Source organism: Vombatus ursinus, unplaced genomic scaffold, assembly GCF_900497805.2.
Source record: "Vombatus ursinus unplaced genomic scaffold, bare-nosed wombat genome assembly UNPS02014772.1, whole genome shotgun sequence".
Taxonomy (NCBI): domain Eukaryota; kingdom Metazoa; phylum Chordata; class Mammalia; order Diprotodontia; family Vombatidae; genus Vombatus; species Vombatus ursinus.
Window position 1 is genome coordinate 23,037,493 of NW_020954550.1, and position 20,380 is coordinate 23,057,872.

General features: G+C 37.5%; 1 protein-coding gene across 5 annotated transcripts in view; it reads left to right on the forward strand.

Moving 5' to 3' along the window:
* ARL15 (ADP ribosylation factor like GTPase 15) overlaps positions 1 to 20,380 on the forward strand; it is a 483,734-nt gene that overhangs the window by 36,226 nt on the left and 427,128 nt on the right. For 2 of the 5 annotated variants that reach the window (XM_027863576.1, XM_027863580.1), the window contains one exon: positions 8,969 to 9,025. The exons of 2 other annotated variants lie outside the window; for them this stretch is intronic. In XM_027863576.1, the coding sequence (XP_027719377.1) occupies positions 8,969 to 9,025 (57 nt within the window). Of the gene's footprint in view, positions 1 to 6,439; positions 6,458 to 8,968; positions 9,026 to 20,380 lie in introns of those variants that run through there. One more of the 5 variants, XM_027863577.1, reaches the window with a different exon arrangement.

The window sequence follows — 20,380 nt, forward strand, 5'->3', positions numbered from 1 at the left end:
TATCTCAATGAAATAGGAGGTAGGGGGTAGAGGCTTGAGGAAAGTGGGAAAAATTTAAGCAGCTACTGTGTGGAAGTCTCATTGGTGAAGGCTCAGATGAAATTTGGTGGTGCGGATTGGTAGTAGAAGCAATCATTATAGGTGACTTTTTTCCCAACCAGATGGGCATCCTGGGAGCCAAAGCAGGGCAGTAAAGACAGAAGTCAAGAGATTCTAGGGTAGTAGTAAAAGCACATTGAAATTGCTGACCATGAGACTGAGTCTGGGTATTGAAGTTTTTGAAGCCAGAAGGGAGAATACTGAGAAGGGAAGGGATCAAGATGAGCGTGAAGAGCAGGTTCAGTGGTAGGAGTGAAGAGGTGAGAGAAGTAGAAGGGTCAGAGAGAACTGAAGAGTTTAAGGGGGAGCATTTTAGGGTAGTGATGGGGTCCATTGATGGTGCCACATTTATGGGTGACTGGGAGTTATAGTGGAGATTGAAATCATTGGAGTTGAGGAGGTCATGGAAGTATGAACCCAAGGGTCAATAAAAGGAACATTAATGTGGATGTTGAAGCAGTAGACAAGAATGTATCAAGAAATACAGGGAAGAAGAAAATTTTGAGCCAGATGCCCAAGTCATTCAGAAAATTAGGGTTGTGATATAGAAGTCATTTATTTTAGTTGATGATAAGTTGATGATTTAGTTGATTAAGGATGAGGATTGAATGGTATAGAAAGATGGACTAGCCATTTCAGTTTTAACAAGCTTTTTTTAAAAGATTAATTTATTTTGAATTATCAATAATTATTTTCTATAAGTTTCTGAGCTTCAAATTTTTCTCTCTTCCCCTCCACCTCCCTCCCCAAGACAGTGCACAATCTGATATAGGCTGTACACGTACATTCCTATTAAACATATGTTCACATTAGTGATGTTGTAAGTAAGAATTATAGCCGATAGGAAGACCCACCAGAAAGAGGGAAAAAAAGCACAACAGAAGGAAAAAAATAGCAAATAGTATGCTTCGATCTGCATTAAAACTCCATAGTTCTTTCTTCTTTGTGGATAGCATTTTCTGTCATGAGGCCTTTGGCGATGTCTTAGATCCTTGTATTGCTGAGATCAGTATTATCAATATCATTATTAGTCATCACACAACGTGGCTGTTACTGTATACAACATTCTCCTGGTTCTGCTCACTCCACTCAGCATCAGACCATACAAGTCTTTCCAGGTTTTTCTAAAGTCAGCCTGTTCATCATTTGTTATAGAACAATAATATTCCACTACATTCATATACCACAGCTTGTTCAGCCATTCCCCAATTGATGGGCATCCTCTCAACTTCCAATTCTTTGCCACCACAAAAAGAGCTGCTGTAAATATTTTTGTACATGTGGGTCCTTTTCCCATTTGTGTGATCTCTATGGAATACAGCCCTGGAAGTGCTATTGCTGGGTCAAAGGGTATGTGCACACTTTTATAGCCCTTTGGGCATAGTTCCAAATTGCTCTCCAAAATGGTTGGATCATTTCACAACTCCACCAACAATGCATTGGTTAACAAGCTTTTAATAAGTGAACTAGGTGAGTCTGTTTAGTGTTGGCAGGAGAACCGTAATCTGGAAGCCTAGTGTGATTTCACGGTGCCAATCCTCCCCCAATTTCTTCCCACTTGATATACTGATGAGTGAAATTTCTTTAACTATAGATGAAGCCTTTTATTCCCCAAGAAGAGAATAAAGACTTAAAATACAAATGTAGGTTTAGTTTTAGTTAAAGTGTGGTCAACAGAGAGCAAATATTGTTACAAGCTTTCATATTTTGCCAGTGGGAAAGTAAAGAAGAGAATTAGGGAACATTGGGTGTTTGAACTGGGAAGGTATGTGGTCACAGGAAGTGAAGATTAGATAATTTGTTGACAATTTGTTCGTATGTGTTATCTTGATCATAGAAAGGGAAGATTTATATCTATATTTATATACATATATCCTTATATATACAAACATATACAGACATACATGTGCAAGCTTTGCTATTGTTCAGTCATAGCTGACTCTTCATGACTCCATAGACCATAGCATACCGCTGTCCTCCACTCTCTCAAAAGTCTGTCCAACTTCATGTGCGTTGTTTCCATGACACTATCTATCCATCTCATCTTCTGCCGTCCTCTTTTCCTTTTGCCTTCAGTCTTTCCCAACCTCAGGGTCTTTTCCAATGAGTCCCATCTTCTCATTATGTGGCCAAAGTATTTAAGTTTCAGTTTCAGTATTTGACCTTCCAGTGAATAGTCTGGATTAATTTCTTTAGGTATGGACTGATTTGATCTCCTTGCTGTCTAAGGGACTTTCAAAAGTCTTCTCCACCACCACAATTTGAAGCTGTCAGTTATGTGGCACTCAGCTTTCCTTGTAGTCTAACTCTCACAGTGATACGTTGCTACTGGAAAAACCATAGCTTTGACTATATGGACCTTTGTGGGCAAGGTGATGTCTCTGCTTTTTAGTGTGCTGTCTAGATTTGCCATAGCTTTCCTCCCAAGGAGCGAGCATCTTTTAATTTCATGGCTACAATTGCCATCTGCAGTGATCTTTGAGTCCAAGAATATAAAATCTGACACTGCTTCTGTTTTTTCTCCTTCTATTTGCCAAGAAGTGATGGGACCAGTTGCCAAGGTCTTAATTTTTTTGATGTCAAGCATCAAGCCAACTTGTACACTTGCCTCTTTCACTCTCATCAAGAGGCTTCTTAATTCTTCTTCACTTTCTACCATCAGAGTGTTATTGTCTGCATATCTGAGATTGATATTTCACCTAGCAACCTTAATTCCGACTTTTTATTTGTCCATTCTGGCATTTTGCATGATGTTCTCTGCATGTAAGTTAAATAAATAAGGTGACAATATACAGCCTTGTACTCATTTTCCAATCTTAAACCGATCAGTCATTCCATGTTTGGTTCTAACTGTTGCTTCATGGCCTCATACAGGTTCCTTGGGACAAGTAAGATGATCTAGTCATTTTGTACTCCAAGACCAAACGTGCCTATTAATTCAATTATCTTTTGATTTCTTACTTTAACATTCCAGTCCCCTATGAATAATGTGACATCTTTTTCTTTTTTTGGTGTTATTTCTAGAAGATGTTGTAGGTCTTCATAGAACTGATCAACTTTGGCCTCCTTGGCAACAGTGGTTGGAGTAGAGGTTTGTATTATTGTGATGTTGAACAGTTTGCCTTGGATTCGAATCGATATCTTTCAGTTATTTTTGAGGTTATTTCCCATTACTGCTTTTTTCACCCTTTTATTGACTATGAGGGCTACTTCATTTCTTGTAGTATATGTAGTGATCATCTGAATTAAATTCACCCATTGCCATCCAAGTTCACTGACACCCAAGATGTAAATGTTTAATCTTTCCATCTCATCTCATTTGTCTACCTCCAACTCACCTTGGTTCATAGCTCTTGCTTTTAAGGTCCCTATGCAATATTGATCTTTATAGCATTCACCTTTTCTTATGCCACCAGATGCATCTGCAACTGAGCTTCCTTTCAGCTTTGGCCTGGCCACTTCATTAGTACTGGAGCTGCTTGTAGTTATTCTCCGCTCTTCCCCAGTAGCATATTGGACACCTACCAACCTGAGGGGCTCATCTTCCATTGTCCTCTCTTTTATCTTTTTAGTATTGTCCATAGGGTTTTCTTGGCAAAGATACTGGAGTGGTTTGCCATTTCTTTCTCCAATAGATCACTTTTTGTCAGAATTCTCCACTGTAACCTGTCCATTTTAGGTAATCCTGTGTGGCTTAACTCACAGTTTCATTGAGCCCCTGAGGCAGTGATCCAGTGGTACCAAATTAAAAGCAATAAGAACAGTTTTTTTCTTGAGCTTCAGAGCAAGAGTGTGAGGTATTATGTGTAAAAGAAACTACTTCCTCCTACCAAATGATAAGATAGAATGTACAAAAGTTAAAACTCTTCAGGTGATAGGGCAGAAAAATTTAAGTAAATCAGAATATTTTCTAGAAAAACATTCTGTATATCATTATGAAATTGTAAGTTATATACATTTACATATATATGTGCATGTACATTTATCTGTATATATGCAATATATATTTGTATATGTGCACACATTAATTATCTGTGTGTGTATTTTTTTTTTATTACCTGGTAAGTACTGTACATCAGATTTTTAAAAAAAAAGACTTTCTCCTACTTCACCTTTTGCACTGTTCTCATCTTTTTTTGGTACAAAGCTCAGAGGCTTTATATAGCTCTGGTTGAAGTAGAAGGGCAGTGTTGGAAGAGCTATGGATTTGGCAGTCATTATGTGGGTGTGAATTCAAACTAGGACACCTCTTAGCTGCATGATGTTGGGCAAAGCAATTACTCTCTCTGAGTTTGTTTTTGCCTCTGTGAAATGGGGCAACAATATCTATACAACCTACCTTTCAAGATTAAATGTTTTGCAGCCTTTAAGCACTGCATAAATGTAAAACCTTTATACTGTGAGTTCATTGGTGAAGGACTTGCTAAGGCTCATATAGCTAGAATGTGTCAGAGTAGCACTTGAACCTAGGACATTCATACTCTGAAGTGAACTGTGCATCCACCTTGCCTCTCTGTTGGTATTACCATTAATAATAATCATCTATGATGATAAATAGATTTTAAGAAAATTAAGTTTACTTTTGTATAGATAGCCATCTGGACCCGACACTCAGCGCCCCCCCCCCCAGCAAATGATTGTATGTGTGATAATGATATTTTTTCACTAATTATTTTGAGTTTAATGTATTCCCTCTACAAATAGTTTTGTAAAATTGACTTTGTTAGTAAATGTTCTGTGTCTTAAAAATAAACAATTGGAATGATGCTGGAAATACTCTAGGCAAAAAGCAAATTCTGTTTTTAGAAAATGTCGAGACTCATTTTGTCAGTTTTGCTTTAGATACAGAATGTTTCCATCAGTGTTGATTATTGTCATCCTGTTTCCTATTTTCAAAAAGTTAAAAAATAGTTGATGAGCTGCAAAAAGGTTCTCTTTAGGTATTAACTTAAAAAAAACCCCAACTTTTACAATGTTTTCCACAAGGGGAAAAATAATCTTTTTATTTTACTAAATAAGTTGTTAAATTATTCACAGTAAATGTTTTCAGTGACATCTAGAACAAGACTAGCTTTAATATAGATAGCACTACAATGAGTTTATTTCAAGGCTGTGTCAGTAACTCAAGTGTGATCACAATGTATTTTCTTCATTCTGTCATATTCAGTGAGGAAAGAGAATCCCAGCAATCAGGCAGCTTACAAGGACATAGATCATTCCTCCAGTCCTGTGCCTTTTTAATTTCAGTGTCCTTTTGCTGTGGGGTAGAGATAGTCAGAGAATTTTTAGTTAGTACTGTGGGGAAATGGAAGATGGTTAATAGCCTGTCCTTGTTTAAAGGGGGTGAAATCCTCTCCTGAGGGATTTCTGTCTTTTGTTCCCTCCTGTGTTTCCTTATTCACACTTTACTTTCTCTTAGGTTTTTGAAAAGCAGTTTCAAAAAATCTGAAGAATTCTAAATCTGATATTTTTACAGCTTGTTTTTTAAAAAAATAATTAAATTTAACATATTAGTTTGATCACTGTCCTGCTCACTTGTGTCCCTTTTGAACTTCTCTCTATTCTCTGTGTATATTTTTTATATTTCATTGATGTTCTTTAAATCTTCCCTACCCACAGAAAAAAAGTTATCCCTTGTAGGAAGTGAGCATAATGAAGCAAAAGAAATTCCTGCATTGGTTATATCTGAAAATGTGTATCTTATTCTGCTTGCCTAGTCCATCATTTCTCTGCCATGAGTTGGGAAAAGGACGATTCGTTATCAGACTTCTGTAGTCATCACTGGTCATTGCATTCATTGATCATAGTTCTGAAGTCTTTCATAGCTGTTTTTCTTTGCAATGTTGTCATCATTGTAAATAGCCCTCCTGGTTCTACTCAACTTCATTCTGCATCAGCTCGTACAAGTTCTCCTAGGTTTCTCTGAATTAATTCCTTTAATCATTTTTTACAAAACAATAATTTTTCATTACATTCATACACCATTATTTATTTAGACATTTCCCAATTGATGGGTGCCCAATTTGCTACAGGATCTTCTATATTAACTTTCCATTTTCTTTGCCACAGTAGTTATGCAAAGGAAGAGAATGAATTGACAATTCCCTCTTAAGAATTGTGAGAATGAAGGATTGCAAAGAGAGGGTTCTGTTTGAAACTGTATGTTGTTTCTCTTGGCAAAGAAATATTTTTATCACTTCTGTTTGACTAAGATTTGGTACATTTTTGGATTAACTTGTTAGAGACTTTTCTGCTAATAATACTTGTTTTCAACTTTGTTGTTTCTGAAGGTTTTTCTTTTTCTTTTTTTGCTTTCATGCCTACCTTCAAACTTCCCTAGGGAAAACAGCAGTAAACTGTAAGTAAATCAAACAATTCCAATACAGTGTATTTCCCCATCCCCTCTCTTTGTACAAATTATTTTCACCACAAAAGCGATTTAGGTCAAATTTAGCAGACTAATAACTGGTTTTGGCTGCATCCTTTTATCATTCTTTGAGCAGGAAGAGATCTCAGCTAAGGTGAGGTGAATAGAAGACAACAATCTAGAAGAAACCCCCTAATTTCTTTCTCAGACCCAGGGGTCAGTGTGTAGCCATGGAAAACATGCAGATTTTCCAAGACAGCCATGCCGGTGCTAAGAAAAGTCCCTTAATAATGTGATAAAAAGAATTTGTCGATCATCTTAGTACACTTAGTGGTATGCAAAGTGGTCTGTGGGTTGGAATTAGAAATAAGGGCAAATACATGGAAGTGTGTCGTGTGCTGACATGGGAGTAGTGAACCTGTTAGTTTCTCTTTAAATCCAATTCTTCTGTCATTCAAAAATGAGAATCACAATGCCATTTTTCTTAGTCTCTTATTGGGCAAGAAAACTTTTTGGCATTGATCATTGAGTCTAGTGCAGAAAATATATTCGTATGAAACTTGACTTGCAGACGGGCCCTGGGGTAGAATGCCAGGAACTCAGAAGAAGGAATAGCGATGAGAATGGACATATGGAACAATCAGGGCGTTTTCAAGATGCCAAAGCAATTGTGTTATGAGGGACAGCTTTCGGTAGCCCCCAGATTGATGCTTTCCATTTTGGGGGATGGAGGAAAGAAGTGGGAAACAAGACGTTTAATGGATGAAGAGTATGGCCCCTACCCCTATTTAAAGGCCATACCGTAAGGGTGAATGTTCCCTAATTATTGTCTGCCACAGCCCTTTCTTTTATGACATAGAGGATATATATACGAGTTTCTAAAATACAGATATCTTGTAATAAAGCATGAATTTGACCCTCCCCCCCTTTAAAATATTAGTTAAGTTTTGTTCATTTTAGTTCAGAGAAATCTGTTATGCTAAAGGAAGTTCTGATGCCATAAAAATGGAAGTTTTTCAAAAACTTAATCTTCATCTGATTTAAATTATATAATAAAACCAACAAATCGTTGGAAGCTTTTGGTAACCTAAAGTTTTGACTTAAATAATTTAGATCAACGAATATCTTTGACTCTCGTTTTCACTAAAGTTTCATTGTGTGTGTGTAGGGGTGCCAGTGTGTATTATTTTTTTAATGTCTCCCAATAAATCCCCTTCCACTTTTCCCATTCTCATAATATTGTTTCTGACATTGTTTTTGAAGGGTAAGATCTAATCCTCTCGAATAATCCTCTGATTTGATTGTTTGTGCTACAAAAAAGAAAGCTTCTTTGAAAGCATTTCATCCTTTGTTGGGAAATCCCAGGTTGGGGTTCCATATTATTGCTACACTTGGCATAATAGATAAAACCATAATTGATCCACTTAGTGCTCATGAGGATTGTGGCATTAAAATTTGGTTAGAGAAGCGTTTAGTTGACAATTCAATGAAATAATTACTGGTGTAATAGTAAGAAGAAGGGAAAATCTTGTCCTTTTACTAATTTCACATGAATATTTTGTGTTAAAGAAGAAATTATTATACATGTCTGGTAGCAAGCATTGCAGTGGTTTTATGAGGAATGACTTAATCATCCAGCAGTACCTGGCACATAGTAAGCCCTTGTTGACATGGAAATGGGTGAGCTCAGCTGTTATCAGAACTACCTCTGCTGTCCCGTAGCTGCTTGGCCTTAGTTTTCTTTAGTTCTGAGAGAGTAATGGTTACTGTCCTCTTCAAAAAGTTTGGTTTACGTATACAAACTTTTTATTTCTTAAAAAAATTTTATTAGTAAAAGTATAATAATGCACATAAAGGTATAGATGTATAAAATGTATTTATGGAGTAGTGGCCAAATCCTGTCATGGAGAAGTCTTAAATCAGGGGTGGAGAACCTGCGGCCTCGAGGCCACACGTGGCCTCCTGGGTCCTCACATACAGCCCTTTGCCTGAATCCAAACTTCACAGAACAAATCTCCTTAATAAAAGGATTTGTTCTGTAAAACTTGGACTCAATCAAAAGGTTGCACTCCAGGACCTAGAAGGCCACAGGTTCCCTACCCCTGGAAATGTTTAGAATTAATCCCTGCAAAAAAATACCCACTAAAATCCAAAGAATCTTATCAATTTTTTTTTAAAAATTAAAGCTGTTACAGTCGCATTCTGGGAAAACTATATTTAAAGGAATACCTAGTAAAAGATAATTAGCCTTGCAAAAACAATTTTTAAAAATTATTTTCAAATTGGAAGGTAATGACATACATTGTTCCTTGAACTTTAGTATTTTCTTAGGCTGGTCAAGGTAGCCAAAAGGTAGGGAATATCCTTAACTACTTGATAGATAGCTTATTTCTGACATAGCAGTCTCTCCAAAGTGGGAGGTGAGGGGAAGGGGAAGGGAAAGAAGTAAATTCCATAGTATGTACACTTACTGGCAATCTCGTTCTTATTTTAATCTTTTAGAGAATGTCTGAGTGTATCCAGATCTCATTTGCTGTTTGTAGAATTGGCATTTACACGGTAAGCAATGTATGTTTTTGCTGTACCAAATGTCATACAAAATAGGTGAATAGGTTGTTTTGGTTGTTTGTTTGGGGGAGGGGTTAAATGAACCTTTACCCTTTGACTCAACACCGTCCACTCATAGCCAAACTGTGGTTCAGGCACCTGAAGTTTAAACTAATTTTCCCTTTCTTCTTCTTATACCTTTTATCTTTTTGAAAGGCCTGGGAAAGAGGTACATGAGAATATGACATAGCAGGTAAGAGGCCTGTGGATTTTGGAAGAGCTGGTTGTCTTTAAGGCATTTATTTATAAAAGGAACTTGTGTTCTTCACCTGTGCTGCTTGGAAGAGTATGTTCTTGAAACTCTTTTAAAAAGTGTAGTGCTAGAATTCTCCATAAGGTTAAAAAAAACACACCCTCTCATGCCCAATCCTGGGTGGAAAAGAAATTTCTCTTCCTTTCTTTTTCCTTCTTTGTAGACCTTCCTAGAGCTTGTGTTATTCGGGCATTGCCTTTGAGAACCCAGAACCCAGAGTGACTAACACACTTAATAAAACTCCAGTGAATATATTTTTAGAAGTTTAAAATTTTACAGAGTAAGAGATATGAGAGTGTTTTTATAAACAGTGAGGCCTCAAAACAAAAGGCATTTGGGATATTTATTCCCAACTTGATAAATGGGCGACCAGAGAACCAAACATTAACTTAGTTTTGTAAGATTAGTGGGTGAGTCAATACAATAAAATCGTTACAGGCAGAAATCTATTATATTGACCTACCATGGGCCTATTCCACTTGGGGGGAAAAACATCTCCTTTAAAGGAAAAATGCCCCACTGAATGGGCAGGAACTACAAAAATAAATAAAGGTGCATATGATTGACTGTAGTTGAAAGTTAAAATTCTGTAGAAAGAGGAAAAAAAATAAGAAGTGGAAAAGACTATGGTCCAGTATATTCTGTAGTAGAAACTAATTATATTTGACTTCTCCCTCTTCCCCAACAACAATTCAAGATAGTTTAGTGACATCAGCAGTATATCACATAGCACTTATTAAGTAAGTAGTCAGAGAAACCAGCTTGAAAGCCTTGATTCTTGCCTCTCAGTTTGTATAAATTGAATGGTATACATACAGGACAGATATGTAAAAACTAGACTGTCACAGACAATTATATTGTCATAGAGGAATAAATTGGATAACATATTAATGCTTATTAGCATGATAGTCACATAAAAATGGCAAAAATTTAATGGAAATGCAAAATCAACAAAATATATACAGTACATTCTTATCCAGTTCCCTTCCTAAGGTTATGTACAAAATGAGCAAAATAAACTAATTCTGGAAAGGCCTGTAAGTAATGTAATCAGCTTTTTCAAGATCTTCAATTAAGTAAGATTGGGGTGATAATTCAGGCCCCGATTTTCAGGTAGAGAATTTAGGATGCAGATAATATAACTGATTAATATTTTTTCAGTGATATAAATTAAAGTAGAACCCAACAGACCTAGTCTATTACTGAAGCTTAGAACTTAAATGGAAGTACATTAAAAAAAAAAAAAAGCCAGGCTTTGGAGCTGGGCATCTGTTTTGAGAAGATAACTTTCTTTCTACATTATTTAAAAATAATCTTTCAATTACAGGGAATGTTACACAGGAGATAATGCATATTCTCTAGAACCTAGTGTCTTGATGTAAGTACAAAGAAGTAATTTATTTTTTAAAAACAAAAATGGTTCTGTTAAGTGGGCCCACACTATTTTTGATATTTTAAAAAACCTCAATGGTTGCCGATCAGGAGGGAGAAGGGGAAGTAGGTTTGTGCCAAATTTGTCATTACAATTGTGGTTTGATGAGGTGCTGGCTATGAACCTAGGCTGTTTTTTGGTAATCTTAAAATTAACATTCTGGAATCAGGGTTTGACTAACCACGGGGCAAAGAGCTTGCCTTATTCCTGTGTCAGGATTGCAAATGTTTTGATGAGGACAGTTTTTAAAGTTTCCTCAAAGAACCTTCCAGTAACCTTCAAATTCTCTCACTGAGGACAGTTAACTTCTTTGCCAGAAACAGGAAGCAGGTTGGGATTAGTTTTTACTGAAGGTATTGACTATAAGTCTCCTCTTCTTTTGTTCTTATTTGCAATAATGAAGACTAGGCAGCAGTGGTTGGTATATTTCACTCCTCTGGGAACCTTTCTGTGACAGTAACTGTGCTCTGGAAACCTAGGCACACAGATAAGGAAGAAATTATGGAAGAAAGGGACTTTAAATCTCTTAGTTAGCTAAGATCCAGCCAGCATAGGACTGAGGAGTATACCAGGTAGGACTAGCTGTCTGTAGGCCATTAAAGCTACTTTTTGGTAATAATAGAGCTTAAAACTGTCTCTAACCTTATGAGAAAACTGTCAAGTAATGTGATACATTAATTCTTAAACAGGGCTGTGGCATCCATAGAGCTTGGGATTTATAGTCAGGAGACCTGGGTTTGGTCAAAAGTCCTCATTCACTTAGGATCTGGCGCTGGAAGAGACCTCTGAGACCATCTAGTCTGCCCCTCTCATCTTGTAGATGGAAAACCCGAGGCTCAGAGAAATGAACTACCTTGTCCCGGGTGTCACAAGTGGTTGTCAGGGGGTCCTCTGCCTTAAGATCTAATGTTGTTTGTGACCTGGTGACTGGACGAATCTCAGAGCCCCAATTTCTTCATTTGTAAAATGGTGATAACAATAGTTGTGCTGCTTTTATTGTAGTGTTGTTGAAAGTTTTTATGCAAACTTTAAAGCTCTAGATAAGTGTAAGAGATAATTATTATTTTGCCACCAGAATTGTTTGTTTTTTTTTTTTTTTTAATACCAAACCAGATTTCATTGGTATGGGAAAATCCTCCTTCCCTTGTTAGCCTAAGCAGAGAAAAGCAGATTAAGACTCAGTATCTTCGTTCAGAAGGTCAGTATTGTGAATGGAGTGTCACGTGTCACATCAAAATAAAGAGCAGTGATAGTCTTCTGCCCAGCTGCTATGTAGATGCCAGTTTTGTTCTTGTTGCTATTCCCAGAATTCACCTTAGTGACAGTTTGGTTATGTACCTGTTAGCTGTGTTGTTTACTGTCAAAAGACAAGACTTCTGTATTATAACTATTCTGCTGTTATTAATACTATTCATCTTTTAGCTCAGCTGTGTTGGATTAAACAGGTATTAAGGTTGAATCTGAAACCTCGGTTGTCTTTGTTATATTTTGCTGGACATAATTGAACTAGGCAAAAGATCATGGAAAATTCATGTCAAGATATGGGGGAAAAATGAAGAGTACATGTCCTTCTGATGTTGAATCAGGAGGTCATATTTCTTTATGAAGAAAGGCATAGTTTTAATCTCTATAGTACCAAATAATCTGTCAGGCAAACTGTGACCCCTGAACATTGGCTCTGCAAATCCTACTTATGATTATAGATCAAAGAATGGTGGTAACGTGTATACACTGTGGAAGAGACTCTTCATAGAATCAGAGAACTTTAGAGATAGAAGGGACCTTAATTGATCGTCTAGTCCACCCCCCCTCCCTTGAGGGGAAGATGAGGAAACACTCTTCCTGTCTCTCCTGTCAGCAATTGCCTTTATCTGTCATGTGATCATGGAACATGGGCTGCTGCAGTAATAAGCTGAGTAGGAAGTCGATTTGCCCACAAGCAACACAGTTAAAGGAAAAGGAGGACAAATTAAACAGAATATCAGGGAACACCGCAGATTTGTGGATTGTTGGGGGATAGCAAGAATAAGTGGTGTCCAGGCCAAGACCAGACAGAAGCCAGAGAAGGTGGGGAGCAGAGATGGTGTGCAGGTGGGGGCAGAGCCGTTGTAACTGTGGTCATGGTCACTAGACAAACAGTAGACTTAAGTCTGCAGATAGTCTTAGAAACAAGTCAGATTTATGATATGTAACCAACCAGTAGTTAGTCCTTTATCAGACCAGCTTTTTCTTCTTCTTGGAGACTTCAGACAAAGAGCAAGGATGGAACTAGAATTGTATTTACATATGCACAGATATATGTCTATTTATCCTTCATATTGCGAGAGACACGTTAGCATAGTGGACAGAGAGAGCTGGCCTTGTGGTGAGGAAGACCTACGTGGAAGTCTTGTCTCTGACACATACTGACCTCTGATACATTCTGACTGTGTGACCCAAGGCAAGTCACTTAACCCAGACAGTTTTCTAAGACTATCTGTTCTGGAACAGTTGTCATTCAGGTTTGGCAGAGGAAGTTTACTTGTTGGCAATTGATTCTTGTGCCAGTGAAATCTCAAGTCTTGTTAAAATAAAAAAAACAAAACACCACCACAACCCAACAACAGCAACAACAAAAAACTCTTAACAACAACCCTTACCAAAAAAAAATCCAAACAAGAAAAAGCCTACCCATTTAAAATTGGGAAATGCAGAAAATTAGAATGTGTGAATGTGAAAATGCTATTCATAACAGATATGGGGGGATTAATATATTTAACATAATTTTGGAAGCTCTGCAAGGGAGTTTAGATACCATCTAGCAGTGCATCTTTGCTTTCTTATCTCAGGAAGGCAGTGTGGGGTAGTGGGGTAGTAGATAGTAGGTAGTAGACTTCCTTGAAGTCAGGAAGATCTGAGTTTGAATCCCTAAGACACCCAGCTGTGTAATCCCGGGCAAATCACATTAACCTTTCTGAACCTCAGTTTTCTCATCTGCAAAATGGAAATAATTGTTGCATCCTGCCTTATTGGGGTTATTGAGAGAATCACATGAGATAATATGTGTAAAATGCTTTGCAAATTTTAAGATGCTACTTGTTAGCTTTTATTAACAGAAAGAAGTAACATGTTTTAAAATATTGACTATTTCTAGCTTCATAAATGATCCAGTTTAGGACAATAAGAGTGAAGAGGTCTAGGACCTCTTCATAAATCTGAAATACTAACTATAAAATATGAAGCGAGATTGAAGGAACTATGAGAGACTTCTTCTCTACCACCCTTTGAAACTGAAACTTGGACAGTGGCCAGATAAAGTCTGGTTTGGGTGTTTTGTTTTGGGGAATACAGATAGTATCTTTTTTTCCCCTTAACTTCAAGATAATCAAGATATGACATGGATGGCAACTTAAAGACAACCTTTACTTTCCAGTGCTTTGTTATTCACGAGGAAACCTTCTGAAAGTCCCACTACTCCATCTTTTTTTCTTATTTATTCCTTACTATTTCCTTATTCCTAAGTTCTCTTAAGTTAATTTGACCAATATCTAGGGATATGCTAGAGCCAGTTTGAACTTATTATTAATTTTTCATTATGAGTATTTATATCTGGGAAATAACCAAATGTTACAAATCAGGGTTGATTGTGTTTAAGAAAGTGATGAATAAAGTATTAATATACTCATAGTTCATTCTCCACCCCCACCTCCAACAAAGCTGGTTGTTAAACATTTACCAGCAGACCCTTGCCAATATCCTTTCTAAAATAATCTCAGAAAAAATTTTGAATAGGGTCAAAGATTAACAGTTCCTGTTAAAGGAATAATGAAGGAAGAAAATGTCTTTCTACTCCCCAAAGTGATATAGGGGAAGGATTACTGGACCAGAAGTCAGGAGGCCTTGGTACTTAATCTCAGCAAAATTCTATTCGGCAACTGGAATTTTCCATCCAGAAATGTGCATTTTTGTAGGCCCTGGTTTCACATGGATACCTGAATTCTTACATTTGAAACAATGTTTAGTATTTGTTCCTCAATACCAACAATACTTTTTTTAGTTGAAGAAATCCTATGAAAATGAAAGTTATCTTATAATATAAAAGATTGTTCAGCATGTAATTTTCCCCTAGCTTTAGCTGTTTAATTTACTTCCTTTCCAAACTTCAGCAGATCCAATTGGTTTCAGTTTTGAAGAACTTTTAATGGACACTAGTGATGACTTTGATTCTGTCTAGTCAAGGCTTCATTTATTTAGACAAAGCTTTTTTTTTTTTAAAATAAGTGAAGAAATAGTGAATTTGAACTGGGCTTTTGTGTATCAAGGATAATGGTTATACAGTTATTTTAGGAAAAAGTAGAGTACTATGGGTAGATTCTAGGGATTGAACATAGCTATGTAACACCTGGGGTAATTTGAAGTTAGAACTAGAAAAAGTCCAAAAAAATAAAAATCGGCTAAAATGACCCAGGAAATGAATAGTTTGTACATGAGTACTGATTGAAAATTTTAGAGCTCTTATCCCTACTTGGACCTGTTGTTACTTTGTTGTTTTTGTATCTTTAAGCAAATTTGTTTAGAAACTACTTTAGACAGTGTATAGAGTATTCAGGGAAGACTGGCACCTCTGGTGTGAGGGTCTGCTGAGCCCTTTTCAGGGCTGCCCATCTACTTTTGGTGTCCACCTTCACCCAACTCTCACCCCATGGCTGCAAGAAGCTGTAGCATGTGTAGCAGCCACACCCTGGTAAACTATCTGGGTAGATGGACTAAATCAGGTTGAGGGTAACTGACAGGCCTCAAACCTGTGGGTGAGTCAGGGGGATGTCTACTCCAAGTATGTGAAGACTTTCCCCAGTGGAATGGGCAGATGAGAACAACTTGTTCTCATTGCCAAGAAGTCAATTGAAGTGGGTGCTGTGGAGTGTTTAAAGCTTGGTCATAAATGGGAGATGTCAAGGTCATTCATTGCATCCAGGGTTATTGCCAGTTGTCTTGACTTTTGTCCTGCCACTGGACTTCGAAGAGAGAGTGAGGCTGATGACTTTGTGCAACTCTGCCTCACTGAAATCCAATTCTCGTGCAAGTCAGGGCATCACCCATGATGTCATTGGTCCTCTTTGAAAACAGAAGGATGGACAACAGCAATTTCAGGCAGTGATTTCTTTGAGGGTAACAGTTTGAGACACTCCTGACCACACCAAAAAGCCTTAAAACATTCGAACAGCATGTTATTTTAAGATCATTTAACTTGTTTTAAAGGACGGGCGTCTGTACCTATTAGTTTAGGAATTCAGTCATTTGGTTCTTGAAAAAAAAGATTAGGGCTCTTTAATCTGAGAAGATGAAGGCTGAGAAGTGGTATAATTTAATAGGAGGGATGTGATGACTCCTGACAATACTTGACCAGTTGTAGAAGGCTAGGAGAGAGGTAGTTTCAGGAAAAATAACAAGAAGTATTTCTTTTACTGTGGTGAATAAACATAGGGAATGCATTACTCTAAGAAGTTCTGTAAGCTAAAAATATTAAGCAGGGCTCAAGAATTCAGATCTGACAGGTAAGGTGGGAACTCTTGGAAGTATACTCTTTTACTGGAAGACATCAGACACATTCAGTGACTGAGATAGTATGACATTTCTTTTGTTGTGAAGTTGACCTTGTAATATGGGTGATAGTGTGCTATTTTGTGAGGTTTTTTTTTTTAATTTAAAATAATCATTAGTTTAGTTGCTCCTGAACTAGACAGATGGTCATTGCATGCCTTAAACTGCCCAATTTATTTCTTACTTTGGAAATGATAGACTGTAGTTACTTAGCTTTTTCTTCACAGTACAACCTTGTGACCACATAGGCACTAATAGTGTTGTTTGCCTGGACACAGGGCTAGTTATTTCTATTTTTCATCTTGTTTGTATTTCTTTCTTTTCATCATCAACAATGTGGCTCTATCATAAAGTTGTCTTCTTAGTCACTTTTTAGTTGCCTCTGATATATTGTTCTAAATGGAGACATTTCTAGGCCTCTTCCGACTCCTGGCCTCCTTTAATTTGTTATCTTTTCTATAGAATGTTGAGGTTTTCCGTAGGAATGCGGTGTTGTTTATACTCGTAATTAAATTAGTAAGCTTAAAATGCTGCAATTCCAAGACATTGCTCTCCATCCACAAGAATCTGTTAAGCACTTTCCCTGTGTCAAGCATTGAGCTAAGGCATAGGAAAGAGCTGGAAGGAAGCCTAGTCTAACCCTCCATTTTACAGGTAAGGAGCTGAAGCTGGTCACCTAGTGAGTATTGGAGTTAGGATTTAAACTGAGGTTCTCTTCCTGAAAGGCCATGATGCTTTCCACTATGTCTCTCTTTGTCATTCTCTCTCTCTCTCTCTCTCTCTCTCTCTCTCCCTCTCCCTCTGTCTCCCTCTCTCTCCCCTACCCCTGGCTCTCTTCCTCTCCCTCCTCCCCACCTCCTCACACATATCTTCCTCATGACAAATTATTTAAATTTGGCCACATGAATCTGATTTCAGCTCATAAACTAATTATATTTTGTGTTTCACAAAAACCCTAAACAATTCCAAACACATGTGTATCAGAATATAATGAGACTACCCACATATATTTCTGTTTTTAGTCTTTTTGTGAATGTTTACATTTTTAGCTCCTTTCCTCCAACTAGTTATAATTCCATTTATAAGCGGGTTATTTCTTGCCATGCCATAGGAAGATGAAACTTTGTTGAAAGGAATGGTCTATCCAAAGGTTGAGGTTAGTATGCAATGATAATTTTATTTTTTATTTATATTTATATTTTTTATTTTATTTTATTTTTGCGAGGCAATTTTGGGGTTAAGTGACTTGCCCAGAGTCACACAGCTAGTTAAGTTTGATGTGTCTGAGGCCAGATTTGAACTCAGGTCCTCCTGACTCCAGGGCCAGTACTCTATCCATGGTGTCACCTAGCTGCCCCACAATGATATTTTATAATGTCCTGTGAAAGAGATGTGCTTCTGAAAAGTTGTCTATTTGATTCAACAAACAATTTAGGAAGCATTTTTGGGGGGGGGTGAGGCAATTGGGGTTAAGTGACTTGTCCAGAGTCACACAGCTAGGAAGTGTTATGTATCTGAGACTGGATTTGAACTCAGGTCCTCCTGACTCCAGGGCCAGTGCTCTATCCACTGCACCTCCTAGCTGCCCCAGGAATCATTTATTAAGCTAAGCAATGTGATGTGCTAGGCACTGGAGATACGGAGATATATGATGCAGATACTGTCAAGAAGCCTCTGTCTCATGGGGGAAGGGGGTGGAGATATAAGTTCATAGATAACTGATCCAGAGGAAAGTCGGATCAATGAGAAGGACTCTTCTAGGGATATGGCTGTGAAGGTAGGAGGAATGACTTTCACTTAGGGGGAGGGGAGCTTAGGAGAGGCTTTATAGAAGTTGGGACCACTGAATTCAGCTTTGAAACAGAGAAGAGGAATGGATTTCAGCAGGTAAAGACAGGGGTGTGAGAGGGAAGGACAGTATGAGAAATGGTGAGAACAGACCCATGGAGTCCAGAGAAGGCAGACAAGTCCAGTTTGGCTAGAAGATAAACTGTGCATAGCTGACAAAGCTGATAATCACATAGTGCCTGGAGAGTTCAGTAGTGATTTGCATGCATTATTTAATTTTCTCTTCACAAAAACCTTATGTAAAAAGTGCTCTAGGTGTTGGTACTCTCATTTTAAAAGTGAGGCACAAACTTTAGAGAGGTTAAGTGACCTTAGGTCACACATTTATTGAATAATAGAAGTGGGTTTTGAGCCTCTATTCCAAAAGGCTTCCTGAAATAAGAAGATAATAATAGTAAAATAAGAACTAATATTTATATAATGTTTATTATGTGCAAGACACTCTGATTTGATGCAACAATCCTGTGAGGTAGGTGGTGCTATTATCCCCATTTTACAGATGAGAAAACTGAGGCAAAGAGATGTTAAATGACTTGCCCAGGGTCACACAGCTAATAAGTGTCTGAGGTCAGACTTAAACTCAGGCGCCGTGCTTTATCCATTGAGCCACCTAGCCACCCTACAGATAAAACTGGAAAGGTGGAGGCTGGAACTAGATTGTGGAGGACTAATGTGACCAGAGTGGTGATGTCTTATGAAGATGAACTGATAGCTGGCTTGATGTAGAGGCAAAGAAAGTGACCAGGAAGATGGTGCCATCAACAAAAATAATTGTCAACAAAGATTTATAGAATTAGAAAAGTTAGGTGGCTTTTGGGGAGAAAAACGAAGAACGTGACTTTTGAAATCCTGCATTTGAGATGTTGGCTGGGCATGTTAGAGAAAGGGGGCTAGAGTTTTAGGAAGTTCTGTGCGTCAGAACCAATCGCACTGGCTTTGTAAGCTCCTTCCATTGTTGTGACAGTCGCTCCATGGGGATGAGTCCTAAATCTTCCACTTTAACGTGGCCTTTTATTTACAATCATAACATTTCAGAGCAGGGAGGGACTTCAGAGATCTTCTAGCTTGTGCTTCAGTCCTGTGTTTCCAGTTGTCAATGGGACATCATCACTAGTCTGTCTTGTCATTAATTCAAACACAAGCATGTTCAGAACTGAACAAATCATTTTCCCTACCCCTCCACAAACTATTTCTTTCCCAATCTACTTCTTTCAGAAGCACTATCATTCTCCTAGTGTCCTGTGCTAGAAACCATAATGTAATATAATCCTTTTTTTAAGAGTGAGCCAGAAATTTTTTTTATTATTTTTACTTTTCAACATTCACTTCCGTAAGCTTTTGAGTTTTAAATTCTCTCCCCCTCCTTTCCCACCTCCCTCCCCAAGAATGCATGCAATCTGATATAGGCTCTACATATACATTCCTATTAAACATATTTTCACATTAGTCATGTTGTAAAGAAGAATTAGAAGGAACCACAAGAAAGAGGAAACAAAACAAAACAGAAGAAAAAAAAGAGCAAATAGTATGTTTCGATCTGCATTCAGAGAGCCAGAGATATTTAATGATATGTGCAACCATGTGGAGTTTTGGCAAATTTCAATCCTAATACAAACAGGATTATTGATTTGGAGCTTGAAGAAACCTTAGAGACCATTTGAGTCCATCTTCCTCATTTTATTTTGTTAAAAAAATTTTTTGATTTTATTTATTATTCTGAACCTAAATATCTCCGAAAAGAACATTGCTATATTCATAGCAGAACACAAAAGGAGGATATGTGTGTGTGTGTGTGTGTGTGTATGTGTGTATGAAATTACACACATTACTTTCAAAGCTGACCTACTACTCTGTGCTTCCTTCTGAACTTCCTTCAGTTCTCTTTGGTGTATTTATAAAAATGTTTCATGGGCCCTCTTTATTGGGGAACAGAGGTATCACTATTGCTAACCACCCTCTCCTCCATTCCCCTTCCCAGTTAAAAACTGAAACAAAGGAGGGGAAATATCTTTTGTGAGAAATAAGCGTAGGCGGGCAAAACTTGGCCACAGAGTAACCATGTTCAAAATTACTTATCTCTTCTTGCACTCTGAGTCCATTATGTCTTTGTTAGGAGGTATATGACACGCTTCACCATAGGTCTTCTGAGACAAAGTTGGTTATATGCATTGATCAGAGTTCTTAAGTCTTTCCA